The following is a 15,596-nucleotide window of genomic DNA, read 5'->3' on the forward strand; positions in this document are numbered from 1 at the left end:
TTATAGCTACAGAGAAAAGTGTTCTTGTGTTTATTCACTTTTCTGTTCAAGTTCTTCCCCCGGATTCACTGCTACTACAAGGCTTATCAGCAGCCACATATCATCCCCATTTTCCCCTTGCACGGATAAAAAGTTCCACCTCTTTGCAAGCAAACCCTCCTACTTCTGTATGTTCTGTACCTATGACATTAAATGGCCTACCTTGCAGCTGGGGGTATAATTGCTAAAAGTCAAGAAAAAGACTCACTGAGGCCATTGAATTTTGAATTATACCTTTGGTTGAAAGCCCTTAAAGTGAAGTGTAGGTCTTCTCCCATGCCATAAATTTCCATAGGAATTATCAAGTAATTCAGAGTCTCTGCATCCCACAAACATGTTTACATGGACATCAATGAGAAGATACAATTCCTACGCACAACCAAGACTTCCAGAGCTTTAAAAATGAGCAACAGTGCCTCTTTTGATGTCTGAGAAGCTGCTGCTTCCACTGTTGGTCCTTTTGTGGATCTTTAAATGATAGCAAAATAAGTGATAGGACTTGTTTATCTGTGTGACAAGGATGGGGACTTTTAAACTTGAGCTCAGACTGTACAGACCTGACACAAGGCATCAATGAGTGCTTCTAACAGTCTTATATCACAGGAGTTTTCAGTACATTAAATAAGAGTAAGCATGAGACAGAAGCTACCACTCCAGTTGTCCCTTGAGATAATGAAGGGACACAGTTTTGAAAAGAGATTAGGTTGAAGCAGCTTGCTTACAAAAGAGGAATGCATTAACTGCTAATAGCAAATAACGTCACAGAAATTAATTTCTGAAATGTTAGGCTGTTTGCATTGCAAACTGGTCCAGGACTATTTTTGCAGATGAATCAGTGGCATCTGGTGAATCATCTGTGTTGACAAAAGATAGAGATGAAACTTGTGTAAGTCAGTGGTCAGGAAGCTGTTGCAATCCTCATGATCTGAAGCTGTTTGGATATAAATCTACCAGCGTTCCCTTTTTGAAAGGAGGTCATAGTAGGAACTGTTAGACAGTCACGGGGACTTCTACAGTCACACCTTAACAGAACCCAGAACTGTCAGGATCAGGACCCTGGAAGCATTTCGTAGATGTGAAGTTCCAAAGCAGGTGTAGCTGTGCACGTAGATGACTGTCCAACCAGCGTGTCTCAGCAATACGCCCCTGGATGCTGCAGAAGGGAGACTGGTAAAGGAAATGGAGCTGTACCAGCTGATGTAAGGTTCTGTGGTGGAGATATGTAGAGGTACATTTGCAGGGAAGGAGGTGGGACTGAAAGGGCTGTAGCATAGAATCACAGAATCATCAGGGTTGGAAAAGACCTTCAAAATCAACAAGCCCAACCATCAACCTGAATTTCCGAGTCCCGTCACTACACCACATCCCTTAGTGCCACTAAGTCCCGTTAGCCCTGACTGCTGTAGCACACTTGCTCCTTGCAGCCTTACAGGGGAGTAACTGCACAGTTCTTCCGACTGCACTTGAGCACCATGTAGAGGCTGGACTGGAAGAGGGTAAAAAACCATCCTGAATTCAGAGGTGTAAGTCGGAATGCCAGCATATTATGTGTGCCAGAAGTGCCAAGCTCCAAGCAAGAGCCCCACACAGAAGTAAGTCTGGGTTTGGTTACTCGTATGTGATTTATTTTGTGGGGAGGCACACTGCATGAACATGACAGACATTCACAGAAAATTCGACATTTTGCCCCAGTAATTTTGTTTGCTCGGTGCATGCTGCATATTTTGACTTGCAGGAAGCCCACCATTCCTGCAAGAAATGCTGAGATCTAAGAAATTTCTGAAAAGCAATGACCCTGAGTACAGAGCTTTTACACCAGGTGGCTTGTTAAGGTAACTGCCTAAGCCTTGTCCACTGTGGCTCAAAACCCTACCGGAATAGAAAAAAGGGAAAGGACAGACATTGTTAGATCATATAACCCAACGTCTTAAGGAACCAATGGTATTAAGAAAGAAGATAGTAATGACCAGTTTAACTGAAGCATCACAGAGAAAGATATAAAGGCATTTTTTTAAACTCTGTCATATGTGAGAATAAATTAAATCTTAATGCTAATGAAGTATAGTAATAAGGCTATCATAAGTGGGATGAAAACATTGTTTGTAACTAGTTTAAGGAAGGCTTAGCAGAGGAAGAGATGTTCTACATCAGATGGCATTAATTGTGTTCCCAGCCACTGGCAACTGTAGAACAGGGAGGCAATTCATTAAACTCTTCTCATAGTGGGAAGAAGGGAGAGGATTTCATCACCATGGGGAATTTCAATAAACATTATGCTTCCAGTGCTGTTCTTGGAATTCATTCATGATTTCCACTCAGTGGTCAAAACATTGCATCCAATGTGGGAGAGTTTTGTGCAGAACTCTTCTGCAGAGATAGAGAGGAATGATTATTTTATTACTACTCTAATGAAGCAGCCCATGGACAAGGGACTGTACTGTGCTATGTTCCATGTAGTCACAGAACAAAACTCTAATCCTGCTCCTGGGAGTTTGCGATCTAATTATAAGGCAAAAGGTAACAGCTAGATGTAGAAAAGGGGTGCGCACATACATGCACAAACATAGACAGTAAGAGGGAAAGATTACTGAAGAATATAAAAGGCAGTAACCTTAGCATACCCCTTTGTTATGTCCTTGTAGAAAACACAGGGAAGTAGAGCTTTGAAGGGGGATTTCTAAGAAGATAATGAGGGGTTTTTGGCTATTTGTGTGAAGCTCCATCCAACAGAACAGGAAAAAATATGAAGGTACTTCTTTGAAAATCTAAAAAGTGATTCATGCAGTCTGGGATCAGATGTTACTCAGAGGAGATGGTGCATTTCTGCAGAATGAATAATAGACAGATAGCTTCTGAAAGGTTTTACAAATAAAGAGAAAGGCAGTTAGGTTTGAAGCCATATAGAAGTGAAACAGACAGACAGAGCTGATTCAAGACATGGTTGTGCCACTTCAAGCCACTTTGAGTAAATCTGACTTCATAGTCCCCTCACTTCTCTTGCCTTGCACTAGTGTGTGATGGATTTGATGCTTGGCAGCTCCGAGCACTAAAACAGAGAGAAAACTAACCCAACTGGAGGGGTGACTAGTTTTCAATCAGTTTAATATCTTAAACAGCTTGCTGCTGGCTAGGCAAGCACTTACATCGGTGTAAGCATAAGGAAAGGGAAGGAGCCTGTATCTGGTGTCAGAGGAACTAACTGCCTTATTGACAAGTATTTGGATCTGCTATTCCTGTATTATACAGACAGAATCTGGAAGTCTGGAAGCTATCACGGGGAGATGCAGAATTTTGATGGTTTGCCATATTAGTGCCCCAGCTCTCCACCACCCCTCCTGCTGAAGCCTTTGCAATGCTCACACCTGAGTCTGCCGTTCCCCCTCAGACAAACGACAGCTTCTGCCGAAAGAGGGAGTCCTGCTCTTCCCACCATCTCCAGCTGCATCTCCCTGCCTCCCTTCGTTTTGCTCACCTTAGAGAAGCGATGCCCCTTTCGGCTGTAGCTTGAGTTTCTGTCCGTCGAAGTGACCCGGTGCCTCTGCCACCTCAGGTCCCAGAGGGGTGCATCAGATGGCAGTCACAAAGCTCTTACTTACCAAAGCTGTCTGCGTAGTTGAGTGTCATAGCCTTGCTCACGGCAGTTAATAGGAAGTTCCATCTCAACTGGAAATCGGCTGCCAGTTTTCTAAATTCCTCTTTATTCCTGCTTGGCTGCAAATAGAGGGGAAAAAAAAAAAAAAAAAGTTGCTTTATGATAAAGCTGGTTAAAAGGATCCCATATTGTGTTGCGGATAATTCCCCTGTACAAACTGCATATGAAGGTAGAAAATTCAGCTTTTTGGTTAGAAACCTAAAATAGCTTAGGTTGAAAGGGATCTTTGAATGTCATTTTAGTTCAGGTCTTGTCCGGACAAGTTCTGAATATCTCCAAGGTATTCACTGCCTTTCAGGGTAACCTTTTCCTGTGGTGAACTATTCTTGTGGGTTTGTTGTTGTTGTTGTTGGGCTTTGTTTGTTTGTTTTTGTTATTTGGGGCTTTGGTTGTTTGTTTTCTTTTTATCTATTCAGATTTCCTTTGCTGCAGCTTGTGTCTATTGCCTTATAATTGTGAACCCCCAGGAGAAGTCCCAATCCATCTTCTCTGTACCATCCCATGAGGTAACTGATGGGTCTGTGAGATGAAGGCACCACAGAACTACAAAGCGCTAATCTTAATTACAAAACCCACATGAATTATCAGGAAATAATTAAGCTGAAGAAGTACAGTTTATCTTGCTTCTTCAGAAAAGAAAAAAAAATAATGAAAGACTTAAACCACCCCCGGCCCTAAATTCATTGGTCTGTCCAACTGACAGAGTGCAGTCGTACCACCAAGCTATCACTAATTCTGTATCGGTGATGGAAGAGGGGTGCTAGAGTTGGCAACCTGGGGAAAGATCTATATGCAAGGATGATCTAACTTAAATCTTTCACAGGAGGTAGAGCCATTGTGCTAGAATTTATCACTCTCCTACCACCTGCTTAAAAACAACAGTTTCACGAATCAACAGTTGCAAGAATCATGAAGTATTCTCTTTGTTTATACTAACATTTTTCTTATGGATCTTGGTGTATAAGGGAGCGTTATTATAGCATGTGTCTACAAAATGAGACCAGATTCTGAAATCACCGAAGTGGATATATCCACAGAAATAGGCTTGTAGTTGTTTGCACAGATGGAATTTTTGTATGCCAATTAATTCCCCCTTTTTCTGCAGCATGCATAAATTGTGTCTATGCAAATCTGCAGTCTGGTCAGGTTGCTGGTATACAATGTAGCTCCTGCAAACTATTGACAGTCAGCTTGTAGGGGGATAGATGGTGTGATCACTCTTCCTTTTCTGAAAGTATTAAATTAATTTTATACCTCAATGACAAAAGCCTGAAGATTTGAAGACATACAGTTCAGGAGAACCCGAATATCTGTAGAAGGTGCCAGCAAAGATATTAAGTCATTCAAACCTATGAAATATAGAAAGGAGATCATTACTTGAAGTGATTGGCTTACTTTTTGGTTTGTTTCTGCAGTTTCTAGCTTTTTTTTTTTTTTTCTTTTTTCTTTCATCTTTGGCTTAAAATATATTAAGACATCTGCTTATAGCATCTTGATTAATATAACTGTGCCATTCCTTGAATGGTGATTAGCACCCTGATTTGAAATCAGTCAGAATTCAAGTTTATGTCCATATCTGCACCAACCTAGTCATCATGGCAAAAGTGGAAAGAGTAAACATTTCGTAAGTCCAAGCTGGCATATGGCTATATGCAATACTAACTTGCTTATCTAAGCTTTTATAGGGTTGAGAAAAAAAAATATTTTATCTGTTGAGGGGGTGGAAACTGTTTTAAAACAATAACAGAAATTACAGAATATTCTGTAGCTCAGCGGAAATATAGATAATATTGCAAAAACCAGTACAGGTGTTCCCCCAGAAGATTAGAACCTACTACTCAGTGCCACGAGGTACATCACAACTGTACCCCTCAGAGTCTATACCCTTCTAGCTAAGAGGCCTTCCCACCAGAAGGCATATGCATAGGGGCTTTGAAGCATTATTTATTAAAAACAACAATTTGGAAAAGCAGTGGAAACAGAGAAATGCAGCAAATCCATCTTGGAAAAGATAATCATTAATATAAAGAGTAAATGAAATAAACACTTTCTGCATGGTGTTTTTGATTTGAAGACGTATATAAATATTATTTGCAGGGATCTCCTGGTGGTTCTGCGAACAAAGCAAATTATTATGCCTGCTGAAAGCAGTCACAGAAAGGCGGTGGTGCATCCCTTGACAGAGAGCGCGCCGGCAGCAGGCCAGGAACAAAGAGCTCAGGCTTCTTCCATCAGTTCTGAGCACAGCCTGGTCCGAGATGCCTGCCTCTTGCTAATAATTTAAATGGCAGTCCATTAATCTAAGAATTAACTTGCCATTATGTTCCCATCGCTTTTCATTAAACCGGCAAATGCATTATGTCGTGGCTGCATGCAAACTGTGTATTTCAGTGTTTACAGCTCAGCACCAATTCTACAGGCCGCAGTAGAGCAAAAGGGCAAGAAAGCTGAGAGGTCGATAGCCCTTGTCCAGTTCAGCATACAACAGGTAAAATCCGGCCACGGGAAGTAATTTTGTGTACTTTGATTAATAACAGGGAAAATGCAATTCTTGGAAACTTCTGTTTATCAAAGACAAGCATTAAAAGTGAATGTCCCTGTTTGTCAACCTTCTTCTGGAAGACAAATCGTTTAGAAACACAAACCCCACTCCTGCTGCCGTAGAGAGCTTTAAGAGAGAATCAGTACCGAAAGCCTTTCATTCTTAACCTTTAAAGTTAAAAGCATAATATTACATGCTCCATTCTCAATTTTATTGGCTCCTTTCCAGTACACAGGGTTTTTGCAAGACTATAATTCCCATTAGGGCAGATGCCATGAATAAACAAAAGGAAATGCTAGAGCTTTAACAATGTCAAGCAGGGGCTTAAATGGATAGAAAAATATAGAAAAAAAATATTACATTTGATTTCTGTGTTGTTCTGCAGTTCATCCGGACTCCTAAACATCTTTTGAAAGAGGTTTCCAGGCATATCCACAAATCCCTGGTTGATGACAGCATGCAAGTCTGATCTCAGACCAGTGACTTTGCTGTTGTTGTTCAAGACTATTCGCATTGTCTACAGATAATAAGAACACAGTTAATATCTTTCATTTTTTCAAGCCCTTAACTCAGTCAAAAAAGCTTCTCTTATTCAATGTTAAGTTAGAATTGGAATTTTAAATAGATCACCAGTCTCCAAATGGAAAAAAATAATAAAAAAAAAAGAATCAAAGGAGATGAATCTTATGTTGTCTTCAAGTGTTTTTGTTCTGGGTGATACCATTTTCAGTGACACTTTGTGGTGGTGTCTATGATGGAGCAGACAAGACTAACACATGCTTGAAGTATCTGCACAATTCTTTTTGCCTATAGTTATTTTAGTTATGCCAAATAACACTACTTTGTCTAAAAAATGAAGTGGTATATTAGGATCAACTTTCCCTCAATGACATCGATCCTTAATATGTCTCAAATAAATTAAAAGGCAAGTTTTCTTGAGTTGCTCAAACCTTTGAGAAGGTATAAATAAGATTAGAAATAGGGCATTAATTAAAATAATAGTAGGGATTGTGTTCCATTTCTCTGCTTTTAAGTCACTTGTCAATGAAGAATCTGGTTTTATATTTGTTCCCAGAAGTATTACTTACACAGATAGTGCAGACAATTTTCAGCATAACTTTTGACCTCATCTCTTCCTTTTTTTTTTTTTTAATTAATTGCTAATATCACACAGTATTACTTCAGATTCCCGATGATAATATTTTAAGTGGAAAACAATGAAGGAAATTAAACCTGAATCTATTAAAATTCATTCATCCATACATTTAGTCTCTCACTTTCATACTGAAACTTATGAGATCCAAAGATTGTTGAATTGGGGCATTTATATCAATAATTCGTGTCCAGTTTTGCTTTCTAGAGGAAAAATATTTTTTTTGTAAAGTTCAGAAAAAAACTTCAGGATTCATGAACATTTTAACAAATCCCATTCATCGGGTGCATGGCAGAGAATACTACTTACTGTGACCCCACAAACATTCGTTTTCAAGCATAACTCCCAATCTAGAACTTTTGTTCTTCATTATTGTGCTAGCGTTACTGAAATATCACAAGCAGCCTCATACTTGTTTGGTAGTCTTTTTCAGCTAAGTCAAAAACAAGGTGTCTTTCCTTGTTTTACGTGCAGTTTCCAGTGTCAGACAAAGAGCACACAATGTGAACACTGGGAACTACCAGGTGCAGCACCTTCAGCAGGATGCTAGCACCCAGCTCCATGTTTGAGTGTTTTAGAAATGTATTTAGCGTTTTTTACCCATTGCACTTCAGTGTACTAAGTGTAATACTCCAACTGACTGAGAGCCAGCCCTGACAACACTTAAATACAGCTTACCAGAGGCAGGAATCAGCCCCAGGAAATGACACATGTTATACTCAAATTCCTTTCTCACAGGGAATTCGCTCCTTTTTATACCCTAATTACTTCTGTATATCCAGGTAGTAGCAGATGTCAGCCTGCTTTATCTCCACATGATGGGAAAGTTACTTTTTTCTCTTCTGAATGCTGACCCTGCCAAAATTGTTCAGATTTTCTCACCAGGTGGCTAAATTATTGCAAAGTACTCTACAAGGGACAGTGTGTTTACACCATTCTGAAGCTGCAGCTGCACAGTTCCTCAATAATACTTCTCATTAGGAGCACTGTCACCTGCTTTGACCACCTGTCTCTGGTTGAAATTCAACGTGCTTTTCAGACAGAGAAAACCAAGGAGGCTGATTAGGCTCCCATACAAGAAAATTAAATAAATGTCAGGTTAAGATAGAAATAGCTGAGAAAGGATGTGATAGAGGTCTGCAGGAAGAATTGCATGAAGGGCACAAATTTTAAAACTAATAAAAGAAAGTGCTTTTTCACACAAGAAGTAATGAAATCCTGGAACTCACAACCCCAAGACTTTGTGAATGCCCAAACCGGGCTATTAAATGAAAGAATGTAGATACAACCTTCATTTCAGATTGATGGTAAGCCTGGAGAGTACAACGGCAAAAGAGTAGGGTATCATTTGCTCTATGCATACCTAGTCTACCTGAGCATCTGAGAACAGGATACAGGTCCACACAGACCTAGGGTCTGGTCTGACCAACTGAAACACTTTGTGGTTTTCTCTGGGTGACATCCACCTCCCCATGAAGCATCTGCGTGTTTCTCACATGCTGAAAATGTTAAACACTCACGGTGTCCAGCTAACCATCTTCTGGTATGCATTAGACAGGGGAGTAATTTTGCAGGATAATCTTTATCTGGTATCTGTTTCGCTGGAGCCCAGTATAAATAGCTAAACGGTAAGATCCCTAACAGAAGGTATAATTGAGGCTGTGTGACTGCTGAAAGATTATGGGGATGTTGATTTACAGGACTTACATATTGTCACTTGTTGAAACTATTGTTTTTAAATTGCCAATGGGACTAATCATCAATTACACTGGAGCTCCTTTGACCTCCTCACATTTTAAAGAGGCCCTAGAGAAGGTGCAAATACCATTTCCTTGTGCAAATAGTGTGAACAGCTCATAATCATGAAGAAGAACCAGGCTGAGAGTGTGCTCAAGCTGTAAGTACAGATCTGACACAGTTTCTCAGGTCTACAAGGTTCAATTTGTGTTGGTTAAACAGTGCAAAGAGAACATGCAGCAACTAGAAGTTGCCGCTGGCATTAGGGTAAAATTCACCCCCCCAGTTAGGGTAAAACTCTCTTGCCCTAAATCTTGAGGGTGTAAATTAAATGTTGACTGTGACCTATCTGTTGTGTGATGGCCTGGGCTACCTCAAAAAACAAGGTTTAGGAAGCATCCAAGGACAGCAATGGAAGGAATGCTTCAGGGAGCGCACAGCCCATCAAAATAACGCAGCAGTGAGTAAGTACAGGTTAACGAAGCAATTTACTTCATGGTATTCAAAGGGCACAGCTCCTTGATGTATCTCATTTGTCACTGTAGCTGAGAATGATACTGGAGAGCAAAAAGTAGACTGAGATATTAGATATATTTTGTCTCTCTCTTCCCCAGAAATAAAGCGATGCCCTGAGGAGTAAAGTTCAGAGGACAGTTCCCTGCAGCACTTCTTCCAACACTGTCTGCTCAGAGGATGGAGAAGATTTTGCCAGCTGATCCCTGAGATCCATGAAAAAGCTCAAGGCCTTGTGCCCTTACAGACTTTGAGACCATGCAGTTTCACTGCAAGCAATATATTAGTGGTTTCCCATGTTTCACCTGATCCTTCTAACTACAGTGATGATCTCCTCTCCGCAGAGGACCACTAACCATACCTCAGAGGCTTTCACAAAATCCAGAGGGATACATACTATGGGGGCAGAGGTGGGTAGGAGGGTGAGCATGATTTGGACCAGTCGGTATACAGACCAGAACACCTGTGCTGCTGTTGTTCTACTACAGTGGAGCATTTCATAAATAATCCCGACTGCAGGTGGGCTTCTTGAGTGAGTGAGATGCCCAGCTTTTCTGTTTCATGGATTCTAGAACATACCTTGGCCATATTAGAAAGATCTGTCTTTCTCCTGAGTCTTTTTATAAACAGTGTAACTTCTGTTAAAGAAGAAGCAGATGTTTCATATCATTAATATTTTACATTCTTAAAGACATTAATAAAGACAGATCTCTTAAGTGAGAAAGCAGACCCCTCAGGGAGCAGCAGGCTAGCTCAGGGCACATGGAGGTAACTGAGCTGCGTTCTGTGCTGGGGACACTGCCAATTTAAAGCTTGCAAGCAGCAGCTGCCCAAGTTACTACTTTTCCTTCACTGCAAACCTGTTAGCCCGTGACGCACAGGAAAAATACTTTTTTTTTTTTTTTTTTTTTTTTTTTTTTTTTGTCTCCATGAAATACTTCTCAAGCAAGAAAGCAAGAGAAATATTCTTTTATGTGTATGGTTTCAGATGACTAATGACAACATTAACTCTAAACCTTCTATTTTTTGATTACAGAGTTCACATTTTTCACTTTTATGCATCTATAATTCTTCAGAATTGTTAATAAAAGCTGATTTCTGTTGCTGTATTTGCTCCTGTCTATAACGTGTTGGAATTATGAAAAGCGTGGTTCAAGAATACCCTTTTTAAGAATAAAATATAAAATAACTGATTCTTAGTTGCAGGAAAATCAAGAATAAAACAACTTAAAATCTTTTGCAGATAGGCAATGATTTTCAAGTGAAAATTTCTGTATCTCTGATGTTTTTATAAACCCAGTCCTGGATGTGCATAGAAAGGGTTCTGGCTGGTTAATTACATGCACTTCCATGCACACAAATGTGTTAAAAGCAGATTACTAAGTTTGCTCTGCCAAGCATTTAAATGTAAGAACTGCCAGAGTTAAGACTGACTGCAAGTCATTATTAAGCATATGAATACGAACACAGTCCTATGTCAATGCAGGAGCCCTGCTTTGTCACTGCAGCGATGGTTCTCACTCAGTGAGCAACTGAGCAGCATTTTGATTTAGCCAGATTCTTCAGCATAATATATAAATCATAGAACCACAGAATGGTTTGGGTTGGAAGGGACCTTAAAGATCATCTAGTTCCAACCCCCTGCCATGGCAGGGATGTCTCACTACATTGGATTGCCCAAAGCCCTATCCAACCTGTCCTTGAACATTATGTATGCATGAACATATTTGCATACATAAATGTATGCATGTATGTACATATTTACAAATACACATCTTTGTGTATTACAAGTTTTTCAAATCCTACTCTAATGACAGAGTCAGAGTTTCCCTGTGGGCCTTTTTTTTTTTTTTCTTCACTATAAATTGAACTGCCCTATAGTCATTAATTAATTTATCTACATAAAACCACTTGCAAAGTAAAGAGACAGAAGAATACCTAAATTTCGAGGGCAGGGTGCTTATTATTCATAGTCATCAACACAGTCAAAGTGATCATGGCAAAAGACATGTCTTTAAAAAGATTCAAGTACACTTTAATTTACCATGATCTTGGAATAATTTGGGCTTAAATTTGTTCTCTCATGTCATCTGAGACCATTTATTTTTAACTGTATGCCAACTCTAGTCCTCGCTACTCTCAAGGTTACTTCAGCTAAAAGAGTTTTTAAAATAATTTCTGTAAGAGTCTTGTAACCCAATCTTGTCTGCAGTTTAAGCAAAGATTATTTTATGAAATCTCTCTGTTACTTACATACCTTTACATTTGGTTGTTTGGAGCAGCACTGGCAACTCTTCCAAAGCATTAAGCAGCCAGAGTTTAACATTTTTACTGAACAGTCTGATTGACTTCAGGTACTGCACAGACACCTCCTCCAGGAAGTCACGAAGGAGAATGTTCTCCATTTCCTACAATACAAATGTATGGAGCTGCACGATTTGTGTACTACATGTGTTTACAGCAGCATGAAACAAAACTGCATTGACAGCTTAAATGTAAATCATGAAAAAAGACCATTCTTTTCCTCCGCTTAAGGCAGTAACTAAGCTACATTTATTAGCAGAAGGAACAAGATCTAGCAGCAAGCATTGTTTCCTGAATTAATTACTGGACACTGCTTGGTGACCTGCTGTGAATAAGAAGCAAATCATTTTGAGCAGAAAGCTCTGTATGTCAATGTGGTATGTCACTGAGAAATTCAGTAGTGTTATCAAAGGAAAAATAACTCCCTTGAAGTTTAGAAAACAGCTATTGGTCAGAATTTCAGTCACATATCCTCATGCCAGAACCACAGACCACATTTATAACAGCATACTCCATTGATGTTAGGGACTTTCAAGGGAAGATATGGCAGCAAAGTGGCAGTTGTCTCAAATTCCACTAGATCCTTTCAAAATCCAAACTGTGCTGTCTCAAAAAAAAAAAAAAAGGTATAATAATAATAAAATGCCATTGTACATCACACAATAAACAGCTGGTCTTTCTCAGGTAGAGCTAGCAAAAAACACAAACACAAAATAATTACAAGAAACGTGTCTACAGTACCTGGAATAGCTGCCTATCATAGCACTTGAATAGCTCGCACACATCTGGCAAGGACATAAATGCGATTTTTTCAGGCTGCAGAGACTTCCAGAATGACACGATACAGTCTTCCACCTATTGCACAAAATTCTTTATGATTTTTCACCAATTTTACACTAGTGAAATATGAAGTGTGACTCAGTGAAATGACACACGTTAGCACAGAAGCAAAAGAATAGTCCTGGAGCCAGGCTGGCTCCAGGGAGGGAGGCTGGCTTCAGGCGGGGAGCATCCTGGGGCAGCATGCTGAACCTGGCAAGGCAGCATGAGAAAGAGGAGAGAAACGAAGTGTAGCACAGATATGTGGATACAATGAGAAATATGTGTCTATAGCCTTTTGTTTTGTGCCCACAACATCAAATAGTTAGAGCAGGTCATTAAGAATTCCAGAATAATTTGACTGAATACTCATTTTGTTTATAAATGTTCATCTACCTTAGATAAAACCATCAGCTAAATGAGCTACAAAGAAACAATTTCATTTTTATAGATGTTTGCTGACACCACGAGTGTTATTGAAGCAAAGGCATACCTTGTCAAGCTCCTCCATTCTCACAACCTGTAAAAGGACTTGGCAGTAGTTATTGTACTCATTTGCAAGCAGTACAACCTGGAGAAGGTGAACAAAAAGAGTGTGCAAAAAGATCACACAGGCAATGAGCTAATTTGCTGGATTACTGAATACTTAAACGTACCATTTCATAGGGGTATTTCTTCGCTAACTCTTGCTCCCAAGGATAGACTGTCCTGAATTCAGGCAAAAGGTATTCATATCTGTCTTCTTCAGTCTTCAAGTAAGTGACCAGTGGAAAATAGTGCAAATCCTGGCCCTCAATGCATCAGAATTTATTTTAAACAATTAAAAAGAATCACAATTATCCTGTCATTCCTGTTAAAGGTACTTTCTTGAAGTTGTATAACATTATTTTTAATAACTTGTATTGCTTCACAGAAATGCTTGTTTTTTTTTTTTTTTTTAGAAAGTATGGGTGGGTGAAAGAAATAGGAAGGTTGACTAAACGTTCAAATTCCAAATAGTTCATGAATTTCTTTCCAAAGCAAGTGAATATTTAATACTATACATATCTTACACACATATATTTTCTATAGCACTCATTTCACAGTAGAAACCTCCTAAATAAGGCTAAAGTTAGTTGGCTTTGCTATGGGGTGGCAGCATGGTTTTTATCAGCTGTCGTTACATGCACTTCAGTGCACTCAGTACTGTATTTGAGTGCTCTGCAAAAGTAAGAAAGACATCCAGTCTCTCATTTTCCTCACTTTGGTCCCCATAATTCTGCTGCTCATGCTCTGCAGGCTGACTTCCAACAACCCCAGTGTCACGCCAATTCATTACCCCACACATATTTGAGAACTGCCAGGGGTTAGCCTAGCATCAGCCCCTTTTGGTGAGCAGGGATGCTGTTTCTTTCTCTTAATCACAGTATTTTAAAGACCCCTTGTGCCAGTAAACTCACAGTGATTGAAAGGACACTGTCTCAGCAGCATGAGGGGCTGTAACAGTGGGTTTCAGAAAAGCAAGGCTGTGCATTTAGTGAGGTTACACAAACAAAAATTATTTCAGGGATTATGATGGGTTAATTGTATTTCATTAGAACATGTTATATAGCAGTTCTAACTAAATAGACAGAAAACCATTTTATTCTAAGTCTAATTTATCTAAAACTCACTGTTCCTATTTCTTGGCCATTGCTCTTGTAACCAGCTGCATCTGCCGAACTGCAGGCATCTCCACTGTGGTGAAATATACAACATGAAACCCTTTTAAAAAAGCACACCAATTTATTCTGCATTTAGCTAGAAAATAATCTCCAAGTGGATAGAGAGCACTAGGCTGAAGTAGACAGCAGTGGATTTGTGAAACAAAAACCCCTCTCTTTCCTGTCATTCAGCAGCCCCAGGATTTTCTAATGAGTCTGAAGACTAATTTCTTCATTTTAAGATAAAACTGAGCTATTCATTCCACAGACAGCAAGGTATTAGCCATTTAACAGAGCAATATCTTCCAACTTCCTGTACATAATACATGATTTTGTAGTTGTAGTTGCAGTTCATTTGGAATAATAATAAAAATTACAGACATGCAAACAATGAAGCATAATCATTTGTGTGCTTTGATTGCACAATGGCCCCATTTTCTGCTCCTTTTATCAGTTTAGATGGCAGTTTTTTTCCAACTGTCCCCCATGTACTTTGCAAGTCTTCCATGGTGCTCCACACCATCAGCACTCCCATGGCCCTGCAAAGGCCTGACAACTGGCTTTTGGCTGAAAAACCCAGGCTGGGGTAGCAGTGGGCTGCTTTCCTGCTTTATCATCCCCTCCCTCTCTCTCCTCATGCCTGCTTTGCCGAGGCTGGTCCTGCAGGAGAGAGCGGCAATGCTGCTAGGAAAAGGGACATGCTGCGAGAACTGGACTCCCCCAGCTACCCCTATCTGCTGACACCTGCTCGCAGCCTCTGAAGACATTTTGAGCACCAGGGCCCTCGTGGAAGTCTTTTGGCAGACACCTCTTTCGAGGGGTGGCAGTCGGGGCTTTGCAGGAAGCGTGCTGCCCTCGGTGACTGCCAGCACCCAGGCCCTCTGACAGGACAGTGACTGCGTGCTGCTGACCGCGGGCTGCTGTGAGGCCTGATAAACCAGGGCACCGCTGTATGTCCTGAAGGGACAGAGGACAGAAATGCCAGCTTATCTATGTGGGAACTCAAGGCACTGAATGTGCCCCGTCATGTTCTGCTGTCCATGGACTGACGCTTGCCATCTGAAAAGCTACCTTGCCCTCTGCCTCCGCCCACCAAAGGCCAGGCACGACATCAATATTGCATGTGTTCAGTCCCCACAAACAGAAGAATGATTA

At 40.2% G+C, this 15,596-nt stretch overlaps 1 protein-coding gene across 3 annotated transcripts in view; it reads right to left on the minus strand.

The window, feature by feature from the left end:
- The window catches only part of RFX8 (regulatory factor X8), a 30,719-nt gene that overhangs the window by 4,165 nt on the left and 10,958 nt on the right, over nucleotides 1–15,596 (minus strand). Inside the window, exons 6-14 of one of the 3 annotated variants that reach the window (XM_040535968.1) lie at nucleotides 14,412–14,475; nucleotides 13,416–13,550; nucleotides 13,253–13,330; nucleotides 12,682–12,795; nucleotides 11,894–12,044; nucleotides 10,216–10,274; nucleotides 6,594–6,750; nucleotides 4,946–5,040; nucleotides 3,636–3,750 (exon numbers count right to left, since the gene is read on the minus strand). In XM_040535968.1, coding sequence (XP_040391902.1) covers nucleotides 3,636–3,750; nucleotides 4,946–5,040; nucleotides 6,594–6,750; nucleotides 10,216–10,274; nucleotides 11,894–12,044; nucleotides 12,682–12,795; nucleotides 13,253–13,330; nucleotides 13,416–13,550; nucleotides 14,412–14,475 — 968 coding nt within the window. The remainder of the gene's footprint in view (nucleotides 1–3,635; nucleotides 3,751–4,945; nucleotides 5,041–6,593; nucleotides 6,751–10,215; nucleotides 10,275–11,893; nucleotides 12,045–12,681; nucleotides 12,796–13,252; nucleotides 13,331–13,415; nucleotides 13,551–14,411; nucleotides 14,476–15,596) is intronic. The other 2 variants (XM_040535985.1, XM_040535978.1) reach the window with 2 other exon arrangements.

The sequence above is a fragment of the Cygnus olor genome, chromosome 1 (genome assembly GCF_009769625.2).
Source record: "Cygnus olor isolate bCygOlo1 chromosome 1, bCygOlo1.pri.v2, whole genome shotgun sequence".
NCBI lineage: Eukaryota > Metazoa > Chordata > Aves > Anseriformes > Anatidae > Cygnus > Cygnus olor.